General features: G+C 44.7%; 1 protein-coding gene across 1 annotated transcript in view; it reads left to right on the top strand.

The window, feature by feature from the left end:
* LOC137372104 (interferon-inducible double-stranded RNA-dependent protein kinase activator A homolog A-like) overlaps nt 1–20467 on the top strand; it is a 34391-nt gene extending 13924 nt beyond the window's left edge. Inside the window, exons 3-8 of the mRNA XM_068035515.1 lie at nt 211–313; nt 539–617; nt 3976–4093; nt 15265–15386; nt 16744–16936; nt 17617–20467. Of these exons, the coding sequence (XP_067891616.1) occupies nt 211–313; nt 539–617; nt 3976–4093; nt 15265–15386; nt 16744–16936; nt 17617–17774 (773 nt within the window). The 3' untranslated portion in view covers nt 17775–20467. The remainder of the gene's footprint in view (nt 1–210; nt 314–538; nt 618–3975; nt 4094–15264; nt 15387–16743; nt 16937–17616) is intronic.
* The last annotated feature ends 3573 nt before the right edge of the window (nt 20468–24040 follow it).

Below are 24040 nucleotides of genomic sequence, written 5' to 3'. Positions count from 1 at the left end.
ATTTAGAGTCCATTGAAGGTGAAAGAAAAATAAGGTATGGGCTTCCTCCACATCCATTGCAAACAGAATAGATGGATATATTCTAATATGTGTTTCAATGGTGTGTATTTTTAGTATAATATCCACATTAAATATTGCATGTATTTTTTTTTTTTACAGTAGTCAAATGTTTCTATCCCAAGTAGATAATTGGTATTTCCATGGTTGTAGGTCAGGGTCAAAGCAAGAAGGCTGCAAAACACAAAGCAGCAGCAGCTGTTCTTAATGTTCTGAATGGAGATACTCTGCAAGACTGTGTATGTGATGGCATAAGGTGAGAAGGCAACTTGATTTCATAAACCTTTTTGATGTTTAATTTGCACATTTACTATATAGTTAACACCTGACCAAATGCAGAGCTCATTTCTATTCATTGAAGTGTTTTTGCTTTTAACAGTACAAGAGATCAACGTGTTTAAAAAAGAAATGAAGTACATTAATGCTTTATTTCTGGACTGGGTGTTTTATGAAATACATATATCAGTTACTCTCTTTTCAGCTATGCTTTGCCAAATTCAGAACCCATTACTTCCTCAAAGCAGCCACAAAATCCTCCCAACCCTATTGGTACACTTCAGGTGAGATGAGGATAGTCCTCTTTCTTTCATTTAATCTGCTGTTTTAATTGTAATCTGTTTGCACTATGAACACTTTTTTTTGTGTTTTTTCATTTGTAATTATTACAGCAATTGTAGTGTCAGACATAATATAAATCAGGAAATTAAAGGTGCATATAACGAGTGATAGTAATAGGTGACTTTAATTATCACATAGACTAGACAAACCAAATTTGCAGTCATAATGTGGAGAACAACTTTAGGGAATGTATACAAAATAGTTTTCTAGATCAGTATGTTGAGGAACCAGCTAGGGAACAGTCTATTTTAGACCTAGTATTGTGCAATGAGAAAGGGTTAATTAATAACCTTGTAGTAAAGGAGGCTGTAGGTAATAGTGATTGCAATGTGATAGAATTTTGTATTGAATTGGGTTTTAGTCAAGTCTAAAACTAGGGTCTTAAATCTGAATAAAGCAAACTAGGTAGGTATGAGGGGCGAGTTGGCTAAGATAGATTGGAAAACTAGATTAAAAGATATCATGGTAGATAAGAAATGACAAACATTTAAGTAATTATTTCATAATTTGCAACAAATATACATTCCCTTGAAAAATAAAAACCCCCATAGGAAAAGTAGTTCAACCAAGAGAAATTTAATATTAAAGGAAGAGGCTTATAAAGTTGCCAAAAAGAATAGTAAGCCTGAGGATGGGATGATTTTAGAATTCACCAAAGGATGACCAAGAAATTGATAGAGAGAATAGAATTTGAGATTAGCCTAGCAAAGGATGTAGGGCTGAATTTTCATTCCCCGGTCCCGATCCGCGTTGGGAGGAAATGCAGATGAGGAACCCACAAATGCTGGCACTGGGTCCCAGAGGATGACTTTCGAGGAGTCAGCTAATTAAATGGGCTCCCGAGGCTGGAGAGCCAATAGGAGGCTCTCCAGCACTGAAAGATTGGCAGCCTCGTTGTCAGAGGTGAGAGCTGCTGATGTAGATAGGGGAACAGGATGGTGTCTCAAGATGGAGGCGCCCTGTGAAGAATTTTGCAATGGTTAAAAATAAAAAGTGGCCACAGCTGCCAGACCCTCATTGTGGAGTGGGAATCCTTCCACAGGACAGCCTACAGTTACAGTTTTGGCCCTCTGGCAGTCGCAGCTGGTGGCAAGGTGGGATAGTTAAATTCAGTGAGGCATCAATGGCCTCCCCCCCCCCCCATGGTCTGCTGCTGAAAGGCTGCCTCAATTCATTGGTTGGGCTTTGGCTTCAGCAAGGGGCCTGCAGACAGCTTCTGACAGTTGCTCTCAATGGGGCAATTTAATTGGCTACCTCCCGTTGGTGGGCAGGTAGTTGGCACCCCACCCAACCTGATCCAGGTTGCCTGGATCAATGAAAGTTGCCTGGAGGCCCGGAGGCAGGACCATGGTGACAGGCTGGCATGCCAGCTGGTAGTGGGGAATTGCGGGCTTGTTTGCCTCCAGTCCCTGCCTCTCCATCCCATCGAAAATTCAACCCATAAAAACAGTTTGGAAGTTTCTATTGGTATGTAAAAAGGAAGAGATGAATGAAAGTAAACGTGTGTTAGTTTATAGGCAAAGATAGGAGAAATTGTGATGGGGAATAAGGAAGTGGAAGAGACATTAAACAAATACTTTTGTATCTGACTTCATGATAAAAGGCACAAAAAAATTCCTGAAATAGTGCGGAACCAAAGGTCTAGTAGAAATGAGGAACTTGGGGATATTATCATTAGTAAAGAAATAGTGCTGGAGAAATTAATGGGACATAAAGTTAACCGCTCATCTGGACTTGATGGACTGCATTTTAGGATATTAAGAGGTAACTACAGAGATAGTGGATACGTTGGTTTTGATGTTCCAGAATTCCCTAGATTCTGGAACAGTCCTCAAGCAGGGGAAGGTAGCTAATGTAACTCCACTATTCAAGAAAGGAGGGCAGGAGAAACCAGGGAACTATAGGCCAGTTAGCCTGACATCAGTAGTAGGGAAAATGCTAGAATCCATTATTACGGTTGTGGTACCAGAGCACTTAAGTGAATCACAATGAAATTAGACAGAGTCAACATGGATTCGGAAGGGAAATTGTGTTTAACCAGTCTGAGTTCTTTTTGAGGTTTTAACTAGCAGGATTGATAAGGTGGGTGTGGTGTATTTGGATTTTCAAAAAGTATTCGATAAGGCACCACACAAGAGGTTATTACTCAAAGTTAGGGCTCCTGGGATTGGGGGTAATATATTAGTATGGATTGAGGATCAGTTAATGGACAGAAAACAGAGCAGCAATTTTCATGTTGACAGGCTGTAACTATCGGGTACCACAAGGAGCTCAGTTATTTACAATCTGTATCGATGACTTAGATGAGGGGGCTGAGTGTAATGTATCCAAGTTTGCTGACAAAGCAAAGTTAGGTGGGAAAATAAGCTGTGCGGAGGACACAAAGAGGCTGCAAAGGGATATAAACAAATTGAGTGAGCAAGAACATGGCATATGGGATATAATGTGGGGAAGGTGAAGTTATCTACTTTGGAAAGAAAATAGAGAAGCAGAATATTATTTAAATGGTGCGAGACTGGGAAATGTTGATATTCACTGGGACCTGGGTGTCCTTGCACATGAATCACAGACAGTTAACAGGCAGGTAACAGCAAGAAATTAGGAAAGCAAATGGTATGTAAGTATAACAAAAGGATTAAATAATAAGAGTGAAGAAGTCTTACTGCAATTATATAGGGCCTGTGTGAGACCCCACTTGGAGCACTGTGTACAGTTTTGGACTACTTATCTAAGGCAGGATAGACTTGCCTTTGAGGGAGTGCAACAAAGCTTCACTAGACTAATTTCTGGGATCAGAGGATTGTCCTATGAGGAGAGATTGAGTAGACTGCAACTCTATTCCTGAAATTTAGAAGAATGAAAGGTAATCTCATTGAAAGCTATCAAACTCTTAAAGGACTTGACGGGTAGATGCTGGATGGCTGAGGAACTAGAACTAGGGGTCACAGTTTTGGAATAAGGAGTTGTTTAGGATTTAGATGAGAAATTTCTTCACTCAAAGATTTGTGGAACCTTGACTTTTTTTTAACCCCTGAGGGTTGTGGATGCTCTGTCATTGAACATATTCAAGACAGATTGATAGATTTTTGGATTCGAAGGGAAATTAAGGGATATGGGGATAGTGTTGAAAGGTGGGATTGAGGTACAAGATCAGCCTTGGTCATATTGAATGGTGGAACAGGCTCAAAGGGCTTACTCCTCCTATTATGTTCTTATTATATTCAGTAACTCATTACAGTAGCAGCTAGTTCAAGGTTTCTGAGAATTGTACAGTAAGATTACTAACATATGGTTTACTAGGAATTGGTTGTGCGGAAAGGATGGCGACTTCCAGATTACACCATTGCCGAAGAAACAGGCCCTGCTCACAAGAAAGAATTTACAATGATTTGCACGGTAGAAAAATTTGTTGCAACAGGTATGAATCATTAATATTATATGTAAAGTCCAATTGAGGCATTACCATAGTTCTGAATGGGGTAGTATTTGCAGTTTAGACTATAGACTTAAACAGTGATTATAAAATAATTGTGTGTGAATTAATTTACAAAGACTATAAACCAGGGTTGCCCAACACACAGCCCACGGGCCAACATCCAGCTTGCCAAAGGTTTCCATCTGGCCTGTGGATGTAAACTGTACTCGGCCGTTCCTCCTCCTTGCTGCGCGGTTTTTGCCTTCGGCCGTTTCTTTGTTTCAAATATGAGAAATTTCTTCCGGCCCGCCAAAGATTTCTATGACTGACTATCGGCCGCCCCTGCTGTTTTCGCTGAGTGAGTGCCTGCTGGGAAGTGTAGCCCCTTGCGCCCTGGTCCCTATGGACAGAACCGTAATCTAGGACTACGACCCCCAGAGAGCACTGCATAATGATGCGACCCAGGAGGTTAATGAGTGGAGCGGGTCACGATGGAGACGGTATCATGGTCAGCATGCTGTTTAAAGTGAAGGTGAGTCCAAGGCTTGTGGCCTAGGCCAGTGAGAAGAGGAGAGAAGGAAAGCCAGAGATGGAGGGTGAGATGGAGAGAGTGGAGAGCTGGGCGGAGAGAGTGGGAAGCTGGGCAGAGAGAGACAGAGGTGGGGGTAGGGAGGGGAGAGAGAGAGACAGACAGACAGGTGGAGAGAAGGGAGACAGATCACAATCACTCCTGACAGATGGACATCTATCTGGAATACTCTGCATCGATACATCAAGTGGGCGGGCAGACGCTGACTACTTGTGCAAGCAAAAATAATGCCAGTTACCTCACTAAATCAGTGTTCAACATCGTAAATTAATAAATTCGTCTCATTTAAAGCTTGTTCACAAAAATGCACATTTTTTTGTTTTGATAGTAAAATAAATTTCCATACCTTTATTCTTCTGAAATTTGCTCACCAGCCCCCTATGTAGGACAGAATTTGTAATGTGGCCCCTCATGCGGAACGATTAGACAGCCTTGCTATAAACTCTATCCTACATTAATGAAAAGATTTTTGTGAATTCCAGCATGGAATGCAAGGTCAGCATTTATTGCCCATCCCTAACTGCCCTTGAGAAGGTGGTGGTGAGCTGCTGCCTTGAACCACTGCAGTCCTTGTGTAGGTACACCCACAGTGCAGGATGCGAGCCAAGATTAGAATGTGCATAAATCCATTATTTACTGACATTTAAGTTGGTTTCATTTAGGAAGAATAGAATTTGGACCGCATTCTGAGCAGCTAATACAGTATACTAAATTGAAAGAAGTACAAATAAATCACTACTTCACCTGAAAGGATAGTTTGGGGCCTTGAATAGTGAGAGAGGAGGTAAAAGGGCAGGTATTATACCTCCTGCGGTTGCATGGGAAAGTGCCATGGGAAGGGGACGAGGTGTTGGGGTAATGGAGGAGTGGAACAGGGTGTCGCAGAGGGAATGATCCCTTCGGAATGCTGATGGGAGGGGAAGATGTGTTTGGTGGTGACATCACGCTGGAGATGGCGGAGGATGATCCTCTGGATGTGGAGGCTGGTGGGGTGGAAAGCGAGGACAAGGGGAACCCTGTCGCTGTACTGGGAGGGAGGGGAAGGCATGAGGGCAGAGGTGCAGGAAATGGGCCGGACACGGTTGAAGGCCCTGTCAACCACAGTGGGGGGAAATCCTTGGTTGAGGAAAAAGGAAGACGAATCAGAGGCGCTGTTGTGGAAGGCTGCATCATCTGCTCTGATGATCATTGATCATATATCATAAAGGTTCCACCTTTCCATGCAATCGCAGGAGGTGTAATACCTGCCCTTTTACCTCCTCTCTCCTCACTATCCAAGGCCCCAAACACTCCTTGCAGGTGAAGCAGCGATTTATTTGTACTACTTTCAATTTAGTATACTGTATTAGCCACTCACAATGCGGTCTCCTCTACATTGGGGAGACCAAACGCAGATTGGGTGACCGCTTTGCTGAACACCTCCTCTCAGTCCGAAAGCATGACCCCGAGCTTCTGGTTGCTTGCCATTTCAACACTCCACCCTGCTGTCATGCCAGCATTTGTGTCTTTGGCCTGCTCCAGTGTTCCATATGAAGCAAGATGGAAGCTCCCTTGCTGTTCAACTCTATCCATGGCCATCTGCTCCCATTCTTAGTGTTTTCTCCCCCAATCTACCCTCTTAAACTGTTTAAACTCCCCTGGCTCTTTAAATCAGTTCATTTTAGCCCTAACTAAAAGCTAACAAGTTTAGTTTATGTTACCTGGGCCCACTGCCCTCCCCCAGCCACTCCTGCTCTTTGTTTTCTCAACGAAATTGATCCGGATGAAACTGAAAAGTACAGCTGGGGATACTTCGATCTCCGATCCTGCTGTCTTCACCGCCCAGAGTGTCCGCGGCCACGGCGTGCGGTAAGTCCATTGAAGAGAAGAAGGAGCAGCGGAACCCTAGGGAAGCCTTGTAAAGGTGCCCCGAACACCCAAAAATCCACGAACGGCTCCTCGGCCGCAACTTCAAAGTGCCCGCGGGAGATGGCTCGGAGAGCATCTGCAGCGCACTGTCGTCAATGCTGTATGCCTTTATATAAACCACATCAAAAAACCCTTAGTGAATATAGTCACCTTTGTAAGTCTGCCAAAAGATGCTTCACCTCCCGAAGGACACGGATGAGCTTTCCAGACGTCGATGGTGGGAACTGAGGAAATGGCTTATTACCTGCACCCGCTTTTCCCCCCCTTCCCCTTCGACCCTTCCCCTTCCCTGCTCCACTCTCTCAGCTCACCCCCTCACAACCCCGTCCCACCACCCCCCTCGCACCATCTTTCCCCTGCACCCCCCCCCCCACCCCCTTACAGCCCCCTTCCCTCCACCCCTCCCCCTCGCACCCCCTCCTCCCACCGGCATCATCCTACACCTGTGTAAATTCCCTAACAACCCCACTGCCTTGTGGGCGTCTCGGGAGAGACCAAGGCTAAGGGAGTAAACCCTAACAGAAAATCCGGAGCGGAACCCCGTAGGCATTCATGTGTCACCTTTGGCATGTTTCCGGCAGTTCCTGGAGCCATACTGGTGCCAAACATCGTGCTCTGCACTCCTTTGGACCCCACCAGAAAGGCTGAGGGGGGTTTTGACGACTGAGCAACTCTCAACCTCCATAAATTCGCCTAGGCATGCGCCATGGAGAGGTCACTCCACAGTTGCCTCACAGCGACTGAAACAACACGGAAGGCAGCAGTTACGGGTTATAAGTCCAGATAAATTGGCGTAGAAACTGGGCGCCACGGGTTGCCTTTGTCTGTGGGAGAGGTCATCGCACCTCACTGGACAGCTACCGCCCGCCTCAAACCGGCAGCCCCCGGTCAATAAGGTTCTGTCCCGCCACAGTCTACCTGCTTCAATGGGTGCTTGGAGCTCAGGGTCATTGCCCGAAAGGCGGACTGAAACACTGCACCAAACAACACGAAAAAAGGAAAGAAGGTACCAGCCCTTCGCTTTGCAAGCTGGAACGTCAGAACTATGTGTCCTGGCCTGTCGGAAGACCTTACACAAATCAACGATTCTCGGAAGACCGCCATCATTAACAACGAGCTCAGTAGACTCAATGTAGACATTGCAGCACTTCAGGAGACGCACCTCCCCGCGAGTGGATCTCCAGCAGAGCAAGACTACACCTTCTTCTGGCAGGGCAGGGATCCTGAAGAACCAAGACAGCATGGAGTGGGCTTCGCCATCAGAAACTCCTTGCTCAGCATGATAGAGCCTCCCTCAAATGGCTCGGAACGCATACTGTCCATCCGACTGCTCACCACCTCTGGTCCAGTACACCTACTCGGCATCTATGCTCCAACACTCTGCTCCCCACCTGAAGCTAAAGATCAGTTCTACGAGGAACTCCGTAACATCATTAGCAGCATCCCCAACACCGAACACCTATTCCTGCTGGGGGACTTTAATGCCAGGGTTGGGGCCGACCATGATTCATGGCCCTCCTGCCTTGGGCGCTATGGCGTTGGAAGGATGAATGAGAACGGGCAGAGACTGCTTGAGCTGTGTACCTATCATAACCTCTGCATCACCAACTCGTTCTTTCACACTAAATCCTGTCACCAGGTTTCTTGGAGGCACCCAAGATCGCGTCGTTGGCACCAGCTAGACCTCATTTTCACAAGGCGAGCTGCCTTAAACAGTGTTCAAATCACACGCAGCTTCCACAGTGCGGACTGCGACACCGACCACTCCCTGGTGTGCAGCAAGGTTAGACTCCGACCAAAGAAGTTGCATCATTCCAAGCAGAAAGGCCACCCGCGCATCAACACGAGCAGAATTTCTCACCCACAGCTGTTACAAAAATTTCTAAATTCACTTGTAACAGCCCTTCAAAACACTCCCACAGGGGATGCTGAGACCAAGTGGGCCCACATCAGAGACGCCATCTATGAGTCAGCTTTGACCACCTACGGCAAAAGTGCAAAGAGAAATGCAGACTGGTTTCAATCTCATAATGAAGAGCTGGAACCTGTCATAGCCGCTAAGCGCATTGCACTGTTGAACTACAAGAAAGCCCCCAGCGAGTTAACATCCGTAGCACTTAAAGCAGCCAGAAGCATTGCACAAAGAACAGCCAGGCGCTGCGCAAACGACTACTGGCAACACCTATGCAGTCATATTCAGCTGGCCTCAGACACCGGAAACATCAGAGGAATGTATGATGGCATTAAGAGAGCTCTTGGGCCAACCATCAAGAAGATCGCCCCCCTCAAATCTAAATCAGGGGACATAATTACTGACCAACGCAAACAAATGGACCGCTGGGTTGAACACTACCTAGAACTGTACTCCAGGGAGAATGCTGTCACTGAGACTGCCCTCAATGAAGCCCAGCTTCTACCAGTCATTGATGAGCTGGACATACAGCCAACAAAATCGGAACTCAGTGATTCTCTAGCCAGCGGAAAAGCCCCTGGGAAGGACAGCATTACCCCTGAAATAATCAAGAGTGCCAAGCCTGCTATACTCTCAGCACTACATGAACTGCTATGCCTATGCTGGGACGAGGGAGCAGTACCTCAGGACATGCGCGATGCCAATATCATCACCCTCTATAAAAACAAAAGTGACCGCGGTGACTGCAACAACTACCGTGGAATCTCCCTGCTCAGCATAGTGGGGAAAGTCTTTGCTCGAGTCGCTCTAAACAGGCTCCAGAAGCTGGCCGAGCGAGTCTACCCTGAGGCACAGTGTGGCTTTCGTGCAGCGAGATCGACCGTTGACATGCTGTTCTCCCTTCGTCAGATACAGGAGAAATGCCGCGAACAACAGATGCCCCTCTACATTGCTTTCATTGATCTCACCAAAGCCTTTGACCTCGTCAGCAGACGTGGTCTCTTCAGACTACTAGAAAAGATTGGATGCCCACCAAAGCTACTAAGTATCATCACCTCATTCCATGACCATATGAAAGGCACAATTCAACATGGTGGCTCCTCATTAGACCCCTTTCCTACCCTGAGTGGCGTGAAACAGGGCTGTGTTCTCGCACCCACACTTTTTGGGATTTTCTTCTCCCTGCTGCTTTCACATGCATTCAAGTCCTCTGAAGAAGGAATTTTCCTCCACACAAGATCAGGGGGCAGGTTGTTCAACCTTGCCCGTCTAAGAGCGAAGTCCAAAGTACGGAAAGTCCTCATCAGGGAACTCCTCTTTGCTGACTATGCTGCTTTAACATCTCACACTGAAGAGTGCCTGCAGAGTCTCATCGACAGGTTTGCGGCTGCCTGCAATGAATTTGGCCTAACCATCAGCCTCAAGAAAACTAACATCATGGGGCAGGACGTCAGAAATGCTCCATCCATCAATATTGGCGACCACACTCTGGAAGTGGTTCAAGAGTTCACCTGCCTAGGCTCAACTATCACCAGTAACCTGTCTCCAGATGCAGAAATCAACAAGCGCATGGGAAAGGCTTCCACTGCTATGTCCAGACTGGCCAAGAGAGTGTGGGAAAATGGCGCACTGACACGGAACACAAAAGTCCTCTGTACCTTGCTCTATGGCAGCGAGGCCTGGACAACGTATGTCAGCCAAGAGCGACGTCTCAATTCATTCCATATTCGCTGCCTCTAGAGAATACTTGGCATCAGGTGGCAGGACCGTATCTCCAACGCAGAAGCCCTCGAGGCGGCCAACATCCCCAGCTTATACACACTACTGAGTCAGCGGCGCTTGAGATGGCTTGGCCATGTGAGCCGCATGGAAGATGGCAGGATCCCCAAAGACACATTGTACAGCGAGCTCGCCACTGGTATCAGCCCCAGCGGCCGTCCATGTCTCCGCTTTAAAGACGTCTGCAAACGCGACATGAAGTCCTGTGACATTGATCACACGTCGTGGGAGTCCGTTGCCAGCGTTCGCCAGAGCTGGCGGGCAGCCATAAAGGTGGGGCCACAGTGTGGTGAGTCGAAGAGACTTAGCAGTTGGCAGGAAAAAAGAGAGGCGCAAGGGGAGAGCCAACTGTGTAACAGCCCCGCCAAACAAATTTTTCTGCAGCACCTGTGGAAGAGCCTGTCACTCTAGAATTGGCTTTTATATCCACTCCAGGCGCTGCTCCACACACCACTGACCACCTCCAGGCGCATACCCGTTGTCTCTCGAGATAAGGAGGCCAAAGAAGAAGAGTGTTCCAGTGAACATCAATGCAAGCTCGAGGAGCAGCACCTGATCTTTCGATTAGGCACTCTCCAGCCTTGTGGACTGAACATTGAGTTCAATAACTTCAGAGCATGACTGGCCTTGTTTTAATATTTTATTTTTTAACCATGTGCCTGCTTTTCATGTAGTTATTGTAGTGCTCATTATTCCGCTATTAACAGTCTCTCTGGACTAATGCTTTGTCTTTCACCACAAGCATTAACACATGCTTTGCCTTTTTCCCAGGACAGCTTTGTTATTTAATCACCCACTGCCCTATCAAACATCTTCCCCTTTATTCTCTTCCCGCAACCCCCCCCCCCCCCCCCCCCCTTTCCCTTCACTTGCTTAAAACCTAAGTCTTTTCTGACCTTTGCCAGTTCTGATGACAGGTCACAGACCTGAAACGTTAACTTTGTTTCTCTCTCCACAGGTGCTGCCAGACCTGCTGAGTTTTTCCAGCACTTTTTGTTTTTGTTTCAGATTTCCAGCATCTGCAGTATTTTGCTTTTATTTTGGTTCTATTCTATCCTGGATAAATCCCTTCTCATCACGTTGAAATTAGCCCTCTTCCATTCTAGACGTTCTACCTTATTTTTTTCCTTGCTTTTTTGCATTACTAATCTAAACCTTATGATACGATGATCACTCTTACTTAAGTGCTGCCCCACAGACACCTGGTCCAGTTGGCCCATCTCATTTCCCAGTGCCAGATCCAGCAGTATCTCTCTTCTAGTTGGGCTGAGAATATGCTGATCAAGGAAGTTCTCCTGAACACATTTGAGGAATTCCTTCCCCCGCCCCACCTCCTTACCTTTACTCTAAGGTTATCCCTATTGATATTTGGGTAATTAAAGTCCCCCAATATCACCGGAGCAAGGGGTTAGGATTTCAGACACTATTGTGAGTGCAGCTGAGCACAAGTAAGACAACAGCTGGTAATGGGAGCACGATTCTCAGATATTGGATCCAGTGCCAATGAGGATCAACATCTTCAGCAGCAAAGCCTGAGCCCCAGGAATGAGGAGGGCAAAGGAGAGGGGTGAGGGGCAGGAAGGCAATGGAGGCCATACTCTTAGCATAGGTGTACTGCTGAAGATAGAACTACTTGGACATGTCTGTTAACCAGTGGTGCAGGGTGAGTGTGCCTATCTAGGCAGATGGTCACTGAGATTTGAGACCTTGTACCAGAAGCCCTCACACCTCGCAGCGCTGCTCGCCATGCCCTGCCAGTAACATCAAAGTCACTGTGGCCTTGAAACTCTTCACCTCTGACTGCTTCCAAGGATCAGCAGTGGACCTTGTTGGGACCTTGCAGGCGACTGCACACCATTGCATCTTGGTCACTGATGTTCTTTTTGGAGCGGTGCGTAGAATTTCAAACAGATGGGACCTCGCAGGCAAAATGGGCAGTGGGATTTGTCTCCATCGCTGGAATCTCCCAGGTGCAGGGAATCATCGATTGCACCCATGTGGCCATCAGGCACCAAGTGACCTGCCAGTGAGATTCATCAACGGGCAGGGATTCCATTCCCTCAACATTCAGCTGGTCTGTAACCACAACAAGAGCTTCCTCCATGGTGCGCTTACCTTTCTGGCAGCAGCCATGACTCCTTCATCCTCTGGTAGTCCAGGGTGCTGGAGCGCTTCTTTCCAAAGTACGTGGGTGGATTCCAGCTGACTAGGGTTATCCCTTGAAAAGATGGCTACTCACCCCTTTACGTGACTGAGTCGGAGGGACAGAGGTGCTACAACTGAAGCCATCTGCTCACCAGGACCACCATTGAGAAGGCCATTGGGGTTTTGAAGATGTGGCTCCAATTCCTGGACTGGTTGGGTGGCGCCCTGAAGTGCTGTCTTGCAAGGGTGTTATACATTGTGGTGGTCTGCTGCGCTCTCCATAACAAAAGACACAGCTCATCAGGGGAAGAGGAGGAGCAGGTGGAGGAAGATGCAGAACAGAGAAATGACCCGGCTGCTCAGGGAAGTGGCCGTGCCCGGTGCAGGATTTTAAGCTTCAGGATGTCAACAATATCGGGGATTATCTGATCCAGGCACGTTTCAGCTGAACCCTTCTAACCCAGGAGGGTGCCATGCTCTGGCACTCACTTTGAGCTGCCTGTGAGAATGCTTCCATTGAAAATGCAGCTTTGAATGGGATCCATTCTTGCCACCAATGAATGATGCAGATCTGGCCAGAGGTCTCACTGTACCCTTTAAAGATCTTTGCTTCCCTTCACCACCTCTTCCCTTTTTTCCAGTTTTGCCCTTAAAGAATGAATAAAGTCTGGTGTCACGTGTCAGTGTCTTCCAAAAGTTACAAATTGCACATTTACAAGTGAAGCAAACACCAGTGAGCCACTTGGTGCGGTGGTCTCTGCGCTCGGCTACTTCTATGTGGTGTTTCCTTTGTTGCCTCAGAGGAGCTGGATGCAGCCTGCTCACTTGTCTCTGCTTGTGGCTGAGATGCACGTGGCGGTCATCCTCGTTGTGAAGGTTTCCGTGGGGGCACCTCCAGAGGTTGCTACACCAGCGTCAATGCAGGGATAGTCTCCATCACAGGGTTGGTCCCTCAGTCAAAGGGGCCAAGGAGGCTGACAATGGTGCCCCATGGGGGTTGGCACCCTCATCCTCTGTGGTGACTGCCTCAGCTCTTGGATCAAACATGGATGGCTGAGGGGACCACCAGTTGGGACACAACTGGCATTCACTCCAAACATCGTTGTGCCATCAGCGCCACTGACCAGTCAATACTACAGGGCGTTGCATGCATTCTGTGCATGCCAGTTTACTGTTCCTGCATTCACTGAGTGCTGCAGCATATGGCTGTCCATGAGGTTGGCCACACTCTCAGCAGAGGAGCTCATGCATTCAAAGCTGTGAGCCATGGTCGTGCACGTGAACTGACTGGACTCTTCCATTCTCAGCCCATGACCCCGCACTGCCTCAGGAAACTGACAAGTGGGTACACATCTGTTGCTGGTCTAAGTAGAGCCTCTTTTCTTGCGTCTCTTGAGGCCCTGCATCTGCACCCAGTTCAGCATAGCTGTGTCTCTTCACCATCCTTCGAGGGGGCTACCCACAGCTGCCTCTTGCCTTTCTCACTTCCACCTGCTCACTAGTGCTGTGCTCGTCAGCCAGTGCTACCCTATCTAAGTGCGCGCAAGGACCCACCGATGTGAATGTTCTGGTAGAGGTTGTGCTTGTAGGATGTGACGCTGCTGGTTCTGCTGCCTCGGTTTCTTGCGATAGCCCCGGTGCCTTCACAAGACTCAGGCATTCCCCTTCCTTGTCAGAACCTGTGGGGGACACGAGGAGATCATGAAGAGTAGCCTTAAACAGCGGAAGCCTCATCAGCGATGAAACTTCCCAGTGCAGCTGAGTCTTTGGCATGCTGTCGGACCAGGGAGACGTGCACTCCACCCCCTTCATTTACATATTGCAATATCTTTTCACCCTCTCCACCAGTTATGCCCATCTTTCTCTCCCTGGCTTGCTTCTGCGGGGTCATTGTTGCAATTTCCATGGCTCCCTCCTCCATGGCAGTGACAATGTGGAGATGAGGCACTCCTCCAACAGTCAGAGCCCCCTCACTGGCATTGTGCGCCCTTTTCTCCTGTAAGGACAAAAGGGAGAATGAGAAGGTACTGCTGGCCTTTCTGAACAATGTCTGTGGCTAATTAACATAAGAACCTGCATGTATCAGTGCTGGCAAGTCCTCAACAGCACGAGGGCTCTGAGCCTTGCTGAGGGGTCAGTGAGTACCATGGGTGCACATTATTCCCATGTTCAGGAGCAACATGCACCCTCAGCTGGAGTGTCTGCTGCAGTTTGAATACCCAGAGGGTCTGGTGTTGCACTCACCTTGCCAGAGCAAAGTCTGTCATTGAACCTTTTACGCACTGGACCCAGTTCCTATGGATCACACATCCGCTGCTGACTCTTTCAGCCACCTCCAATGATGCCAGCTTTGTTAGGCTGGGTGACCTTCTCCTTCCATCCTCTGGAAAAGGACCTTTCTATCCTTCACTGCCTCCAGGAGAACCTCGAGGTCAGCACCGGAGAATCGAGGGGCAGTCCAGCCCCAAGTGCCAGGCCTCTGCCTAGCCTCCTAACACCCTGGTGCATGCATTTTTGTTTTCCAACAGCTAAATGGGTCCCGCATTTGCAGAGTCCTGGCTCCATCCCGCACCCACTAATTGGCCACCCAGCCTGCCCTGCAGCCAATTAGAAGCCTGTCTCTGCAAAAATTGCTGCCGGTGACTACTCCCCTCCCTCCCCCACCCATGGTCAGGGTCGGGACCCAGAAATGGTCCTGACCCTGGAGGGAAAATCCTGCCCAACGTGATGCACCTAAGAAGTTAATTGCAATACTATACAGAAATTAGAAATTATAAACTCAAGTTCTAAGCAAAAGCACAAAATTGTCAGTAAACTATGAATTTTAATGCTTATGTGCAGGTTGTGGTACTTCAAAAAAATTGGCGAAACGAGATGCTGCAAAAAAGATGGTTGCCAAAATACAGAATATTCCTGCAGGCTGGAAACAGGAAGATGAGTTCAATACTGATGATATTTCACTGGTAAGAGTATGATAAAGGCAGTTAAGTTCGAGATGTGCAGTAAAAAGTTTACACTCAAGACAAAATTGCAGTAATTGGCTCTTACCTTCACCAGATGTGGTTACAATCCTAATAAAGCTGAAATCTGAGACTTTTACCATCACCTGCCTCAAGTAAGGAACATGAGTGGATGCTGAGATCAAGATGAGGAAAAGTATAAATCGGATCGACAGGAATTTTTAAATTAAACTTTTTGCTTCAAATGCTAGTGTCGTGAATGAAACCATCAAATTGTACTTCTGTCTCCGATGTGATTATTTTGGAATTGGCAAATACACTATTTTTGTCATCATGACAACTGAAAATGGAAAGAATAAAACTAAAGATCGCATGCCTTCGATTTAGTTGATCTTCACTGTTTCTGTTCACGTCTAGTCCTATTTCCAGATTAAGATATTCTTCTGGTATTCCTGCAAATTGTTTATTAGACCTTAAACAATCTTGCTTTGTTTCTAACTCTGATAAAGCAGAAAGCTGCAATTTTTGGACAGTCTGGGTATGTAACTGCAGTACGGTCCCTCGGAAGGCTTTGCTTTTCCCAGAATATTCCTCACCTCTGTGGTTAGGGAAATTTAAACTGAAATTTGAATGCAACCGGAAAATAAACTGGCGTATCCCCTTCAGTCATTAGCATTAGGGAGATCCTGACAACATAGTCAGGGGACCCCTCTAGTTACAGGACAACACAGGATGTGGGAGATGCAGCTCATTCCTGTGAATACTGTCAGCAAGAAAAATAAGCTTAATCCATACACAATTGGAAAGAGTTAATGGATGTTTCCAGATACTAAGAATTGCTTCATTTATAAAAATGTAAGCTAGGCTGTTCAAATTTATTTTCTTTGTGGGCCTCTTAAGTATGTAGCATAGATCCACGCGGGTCACCTATAAAGTTTATAATGGATACTTGCATTAATATCACTTATCATAAACTACCGATATAGAAATTATTATTTAGGATTTATCCAGCAATGCGGAAGCAGCACTAGAGACAGTTTTCCAAACCCTCAAAATTCAAACAATAAAAGCCAGTGGATTAAGAAGAATAAATGGAAATGCAGGTTCTGTATGGCCTATGAGTTGTTTGGACATTCATAATAAGTCATAGAGCAAATGTCTCTTTTTAAATAAGTTGGATGCCTGAAACCCCTATTAAAAAAAAATGTTGTAAGAGCCAACTTAAAACATTTTAGACCACAAAAGTACTTAATTTGATCAAATGAAGCAATTTGGAGTTTGTGTTCTACCTTCATTTTGGTAAGATCAGCTGATTCTATGTAAATGTCAAAAAGTCAAGTCTAAAGCTTATGTGTTTCAGATACCTGGAGGTAACTGCAATGGTTCAAGGGGAAAGATGTTGGTATGCAGCTGGGACCTGCTAAGAAATTCATCTGGAGAAAAAATTAACCAACTGAAGAGGAGCCCACTCAGCATTCCCAACACTGACTACATTCAGATGTTGGCAGAAGTGATGAAAGAGCAAGAATTTGACGTCTCCTACATGGATATAGGTATGTACATGAGAACAGCCTGTCATGTTTGGTTATTTTCTTAAACAATTTAAAATATTCAGTACTGTTTTGAGAAGTGAAAATCATTAGCTATTTGAATGGAATACACAGTCAGAATATTTGATAAACCACTAGCACGCTTCACATTACTAAAATGTTCAATTAAGAGTCTATTAGTCATTTTGTAATTCTTACACTAAGTGGAGGTTGCATGGTAGGACTAAGGCTACTCTTGCTATGATACAGAAACCTTCCACTTCTACATCTCAACCTTACTAAAACTTATTTATCATAACTGTCTGTTCACACTATATGCTTATATATATCTTATGTTTAATCCATTATAATGACAAATTGTATTTTTGTCCATTTCATTTTTTGAAATGGGCCCAAAGTGTTCAGAGATGCTCCTTGAAGGTATTTCTATCTGAATTTTTTGTATTGATACTGTAATTGAAATCTGTTATTAACTGCCACATATCTGTACTGATTGCAACCAGTATTCATTTCAAATGGGCCTTGGCTGTTCATAATGATGATTAGGTGGAAGGTCACCTTCTGTTTATCAGTGATGCAGCTCATGAATAGTTAGTTAGGACATCTTTCTATAAAGGCTACATGATTGTTATTGTTTGGCTTATGTTTAACTTTGGAAAATAATTACATTTTCTTTGTTACAGATGAGCTGACTGTGAATGGGCAGTATCAGTGTTTGGCTGAACTCTCAACTCGGCCAGTTACTGTATGCCACGGTACTGGAATTTCTCGTGGTAATGCTCACAATGATGCTGCCCACAGTGCACTGCAGTATTTGAAGATTATGGCTGGAAGAAACTAAACAAAAATTCAAGTTTCATCCACATGGCACAAAACAGAAATAACCAATTCTCAAGAAAATTATTTTTCTAAACGACATGATTGAAACACAGCCTGGGATTTTAAGCTGCATTTAAAGGCTAGGATATGTTTATGTACATGCACACAACCACCTGTTCTGAGTGTTTCCTTAATATTAAAAGTCTGAAAGACCTGGACTATTTTAATGAATTACACAGTACTTTATAGAAGCAATATGCCAAGGAAATGATTTGAAAAAATTCTCTCCCGGTCCTATCTCCATGTGACAAATGGAGGTCTTTTTATGGAAGGTAAAATAATCATAGATAGACATATGGATGAAAATGGAATAGTGTAGATCAGATGGTTTCACAGGTTGGCGCAACATTGAGGGCCGAAGGGCCTGTACTGCGCTGTAATGTTCTAATTCTAATCAGATACACAAGTCCTCCTGTGTGTAATTTATGCTAATTTGTTAATGTATGGTATTTTTGTCCAATAGAAATACATGTTAGAAGATGGGCGACACCAGTTAATTTTGAAATAACAGTTTGCAACATTCAGCGAGATTTTATTAACTTAAAGTTAAAAAGCGGCATTAGCTTTTTAAAAAAGTTTGATTTTTAAAATTTAAATATACATAATGTTACTTCGTTCCCCCCCACTCCTCCTTAACTCTGCAGCTCCCTGTCCTGTGTGACATGATTCAGATTGGGAACTGACCGAGGGATCAGTTCTGAACGTCTTTCCCCTCATGTCCTAGCTTCTCACTTTATTGCAACAGTTTTAAACGATGGGCTGGATTTTAAGGAGCCTTCGACGTCGGGATCCAAGGCAGGAAACACTGGTGGGGAGGGGGAAGAGGTAAGTTTCTCACCGTGGGTGCGGGGAAGAAACGAGGTCAAATTAACATCATGGGAGTAGGGGATGGTGGGAAGGGTTATAGTTTAAAGTTTGTGCAGTTCGGCAGGGGGGAAGGATGGTAAAGGTAAGTGTTTTGGGGGGTGTGGGATAGGACAAATAATTGTTTTTGGGGGGGGAGGGTGGGAGAGGGGCAAAAGTGATGTTTTCATTTAATTTCATTAAATCTTTCTTTAAACATTTAAATTTCCTGGTAGGGCTGACAGCCCTTTAAAAATGGCATCAGCGCCCGTGCACAGGCCGCAGACGCTATGGCTGGGGACAGACAGCCGCCCCTCCTCCACGTGATTGGGGGGGAGGTTGGCCTGCCCCAGCTATTTAAATGAGCCGCCGTGCTTGGAATCGCGGTGGCTCTTTGGTGTGTGGGCCACCATTTTTTTCCATGGGCTTATAAAATTCAGCCCAATATTTGATGAGGAAGCTTAGTCGTTCAAAAATACTTGCATCAGTTTGGCCGTATATCAAAGTTATTACAATATCAATTGATGGGTGGATGAAGACCGAATTTGACATTTTTGTTCTTGGCATTTAACAAAACTATTACAGGTGAATATTGAGGCCCAATGTAGGCTTGTATTATAACTGATTTTCAGGTTAATCCTGAGTTTTCAGGTATTTATTCCTCTATATCAGACCATTTTTTAAAAACCCATCAACTTACATTTTAGAAGTAGGAGTATAAAAATGCATTTTCCACAGCTTTATAAGCTGATGCATTTATACTAATGTTGAAAGTGGGAAAGAATATACCAAATTTTTTGTTTTTAGGACCCTGAACAGTTTTCATCAGTTTTTTAAAAAACTTTTCTCAATTAACTTTTTAACATGTTCACAATCTGAAAAGGTATTTGGATAACTCAATCAGATAGCCTGGGATGTCATATCACAAGAAATAGGAGCAGAAGAAGACCATATGGCCCATCGAGCCTGCTCCGGCATTCAATACGATCATGGCTTATCTTGGGCTTCAGTTCCACTTTCCTACCCGCTCCCCATATCCCTCTATTCAATGCGAGATCAAAAACCTATCTATCCCAGTGTTAAATGTATTCAATGATGGAGCATCCACAACCCTCTAGGTTAGATAGAATTCCAAAGGTTCACAACTCTGAGTACAGTAATATCACACTCATTACATATAGTTGGGGTACCATGCAGCTGTTGGATTTTTCCCTGTGATTCATTACAAGTAAGCCTGGCTATTGACTGAAAGGCTGTTCATTTAATAAATGAAAAACTAAACTATTACAAAATTTAAATCAGTATCTCCTCTGTGCTCATAACAGCATCTGGATGCACTAATTCCTGCTGTACAGGATCCAGGTACATTTAGGATTACAGTTCTTGTACAAGAAAAATAGTCTCCTAACATCCCTGGATAGCCATATAGCAATTGACTTTAGATGACTGTATGCTCACAAGAATTCTTTGTTTCAATCTTTGTGTATTAATAACTATTTACAAGATGCATCATTGATGATTATATAAATCTATAGACTTAATTATGTAAATGATTAATAGTACTTTCAGTAATAATTTTATAAAATTATAAAATTGAATTTATAAAATTCAAAAGAGCCAGTTGGAAGCCTCAGGAAATTTATCTTCATTGCATAGACCTCAAGTTTCAGGCCTTCCATTGTTCGTTATCAATGTGATATTTACTTTTTCTGTAATTTATATTGCAGTAGCTGTAAGAGAACTTCAGCTGTGTTACCAAGTGATTTAATTTTATAGGAAACTGAAGAGCTGAATAAAGGTATTGTGTAAAAATAGATGTATTCAGTTTACTTGTAAATGATGGCCTGAAAATTTGGCGGCGCTAAATGACATCCTATGTTTTTTAATATGGAGGGTAGGAAACTTTCTACCTGTCATATTGGATAAGGTGGTTGCACTTATGTTGGGATCATTCAGTGGTGGAATAATATTTGAAATTAGATTCCTGTGCCTTTTGCAGGACCCAGTCTCAATTTTTGAACACCCTGGGCCGAATTTTACAGACCCCCCGACGTTGGAGGTCGTGGCGGTTGGGGTGCAGAAAATGCCTCCGGGAGAGGGCCAGGCCCGATATTGCCGGCGGCAGCAAGGCCTCGTGGCAGCCCCCCACAGCTCGGCGAGGGGACCGCCATTAACATATTGAAATAAATGTAAATGAATGAATTGGTTACCTTTACGGTCTCGCCATCTGGCCCGGTGCGATATTCGTGCCAGTGGCCGGCACTCCCGTGCCCTCTGATCCCTGTCTGGGGAACCAAAGTGTAACACTGGTGGGGAGGGGGGAGCAGGTTAGTTTCTCAGTGTAGGGTGGAGAGGCGTGGGGTCAAACTAATATCATCGGTGTAGGAGGTGGTGGGAAGGGTTATAGTGTAAAGTTTTATGTACTTGTGGGGGGAGGGGGGGATGGGAGAGAGGTCAGGTGGACAAGGTAAGTGTTTTGGGTGGGAGAGAGTCAAATTACATGTATTTACATTTTTTTTATTACCTCTAAATTTAAATGTAGGGCTCGAAGTCCTTTAAAAATGGCGTCAATGCCTGTGCAAAGGTAGCTGACGCCATTGCTGGGGACTGACAGCCCGACCCCTCCACGTCATCTGGACGGTCTGCCCTGGACATTTAAATGAGCAGTCGCATTTAATATTGTGGCGGCTCCGCGACATGTGGCCCGGTTTTTGGTGGCGGAACTATAAATTTCAGCCCCCTAGCACTTCTTGTCATGTGCTAAACTTGTACAGCACAACATGGCCCAGACTGATGGAAAGGCTCCTGTACTTAGCCGACTGTGCAGAAGCACTCTTCCCAACCCCACATTAAAAGAATGTGAGCCGTTCCAGCTGACTAATATTTTTCTTTGACTTCACTTGCCTGAGGACCACTACTAGTATTGCAGCAAATCAGTTTTCAACTACATTTTGCTGAGATGAGTTACCTGTTGCTCCCCTCAGTTCACCACTTCATGGAAAGGGGGACTAAGGCCTAAGAGCAGGGATGCCTCCTGCATCACCACACTCCATGCCCACCTGCCTCCCTTCCTGCCTGAATTTCTGGGCTAATATCTCCATAAAATCAGCAGCGGTCATTCCCTTTCCATGGTCAATGTGACTAATAGAACGTTGTGCATAGGTACGTAAATGCAAGCAAAAGAAATCCTTATGCAAATTACTAATGGATTACTTTCAATGAGACAAAGTCAAAGAATTTGATGCATCATTCTTCTATTGAAGTATCTGACCTCAAACTGATTCCACAAACCTATCGGGTTTTATTTTGAAGAGCTTAGTATTATAAAATGTGATATCAATACTAAATGGTTATAAACGTCATAAATATTGAGCATCGTCACGCAGACCGGAAGTGTGGTGATACGAACTCTGAAGAGTTATGAAAAACGGACTTTATCTTTAAAAAAATTAACCTTTTATTTTAAAAATGTGAACAATGGTCCCAAAATGGCTGCCGAAGGAAAAGGACTGGCCTATGTGTATTCAAACTGTCTGTCAAAGACAAAGAACAAATCTTCAAAGCCAAGAGCTGTCAATTGCACCTCATCCTAAAAAATCCTCAACATACCATACCATAAATTTTCCAAGCTATAATTTTGAACAAAATTGAAAACTGAAATTAGAATGATGAAAAATAGGTTGAATTTTAGTCATGATACTTTTCTACCTTTCCCATTATTTAGGAAAGGAGGGAGAGAGAAAACCAGGAACTACAGACCTGTTAGCCTGAATTCAGTAGTAGGGAAAATGCTAGAATCTATTATAAAGGATGCCATAATTGGACACTTAGAAAATAATGGTCGGATTGAGCAAAGCTAGCATGGATTTATCAAAGGGAAATCATGTTTGACAAACCTGTTGGAGTTTTTTGAGGATGTAACAAGTAGAATGGATAAGGGGGAAACCAGTGGATGTGGTGTATTTGGATTTTCAGAAGGCTTTCCATAAGGTCCCACACAGGTTAGTAAGCAAAATTAGAGCACATGGAATTGAGTGTAATATACTGGCATAGATTGGGAATTGGTTAACGGACAGAAAGCAGAGTAGGAATAAACAGGTCATTGGCAGGTTGTGACTAGTGGGGTACTACAGGGATCAGTTTTTGGGGCCCCAGCTATTCACAATCTATATCAATGATTTGGATGTTGGGACCAAATGTATTATTCCCAAGTTTGCTGATGACACAGAACTAGGTGGAAATGTGAGTTGTGAGGAGGATGCAAAGAGGCTTCAAGGGGACATGGCAGGCTAAGTAAGTGGGTAAAGACATGGCAGATGGAATATAGTGTGGAAAAATGTGAAGTTATCCACTTTGATAGGAAAAACAGAAATGTAGAGTATTTCTTAAATGGTGAGAGATTGGGAAGTGCTGATGTCCAAAGGGACCTGGGTATTCTTGTTCATAAACAAAGAAAGCTAACATGCAGGTGCAGCAAGCAATTAGAAAGGCAAATGGTATGTTGGCTTTTATTGCAAGAGGATTTGAGTACAGGAGTAAAGAAGTCTTACTGCAATTGTATCGAGCGTTAGTGCGACTGCACCTGGAGTATTATGTACAATTTTGGTCTCCTTACTTAAGGAAGGATATATTTGCCATAGAGGGAGTGCAATGAAGATTCACCAGACTGATCCCTGGGATGGTGGGATTGTCCAATGTGGAGACATTGAGGAGACTGGGCCTATATTCTGTAGAGTTTAGAAGAATGAGAGGTGATCTCATTGAGGCATACAGAATTCTAACATGGTTCAACAGGGTAGATGCAGGATGGTTCCCCTGGCTGGGGTTCTAGAACCAGGGGCACAGTGTCAGAATAAGAAGTGGGCCATTTAGGACTGAGATCAGGAGGAATTTCTTCTCTGAGGGTGGTAAATCTTTGGATTTCTCTATCCCAGAGGCCTGTGCTGACTCAGTCATTGAGTATATTCAAGACAGAGATGGATAGATTTCTAGATATTAAAGATATCAAGGGATGTGGGGATAGTACAGGGAAATGGCGTTGTGGTAGATCAGCCATGATCTAGTTGAATGGCAGAGCAGGCTCAAGAGGCCGAATGGCCTACTCCTGCTCCTACTTATGTTCCTAGTAATGGAGTCCTCATACAGACAACTGTTTGTGTTGATATAATGGCAGAAACAGAATGGAGTTGGTATATAAAATAATAGAACTGTAGTATGAGAGTCTGAAAGGGTTAATGTTTGAGGTGGTGAGAGTAACCCCTCCCACTGTAGTAGTGATGATGTAATAGTCACATGGGTTATAGGCATGGAAGAAGCAAGAAGCACCATGCGAGATGCTAGCAAGACATGCTTCAGGAGAATGTATATAGTTGTGTAAATACAATA

Source organism: Heterodontus francisci, chromosome 7, assembly GCF_036365525.1.
Source record: "Heterodontus francisci isolate sHetFra1 chromosome 7, sHetFra1.hap1, whole genome shotgun sequence".
In the NCBI taxonomy this organism is placed as follows: domain Eukaryota; kingdom Metazoa; phylum Chordata; class Chondrichthyes; order Heterodontiformes; family Heterodontidae; genus Heterodontus; species Heterodontus francisci.
The sequence above is the reverse complement of the archived record's forward strand: the minus strand, read 5'-3'. Positions and strand labels throughout refer to the sequence as shown.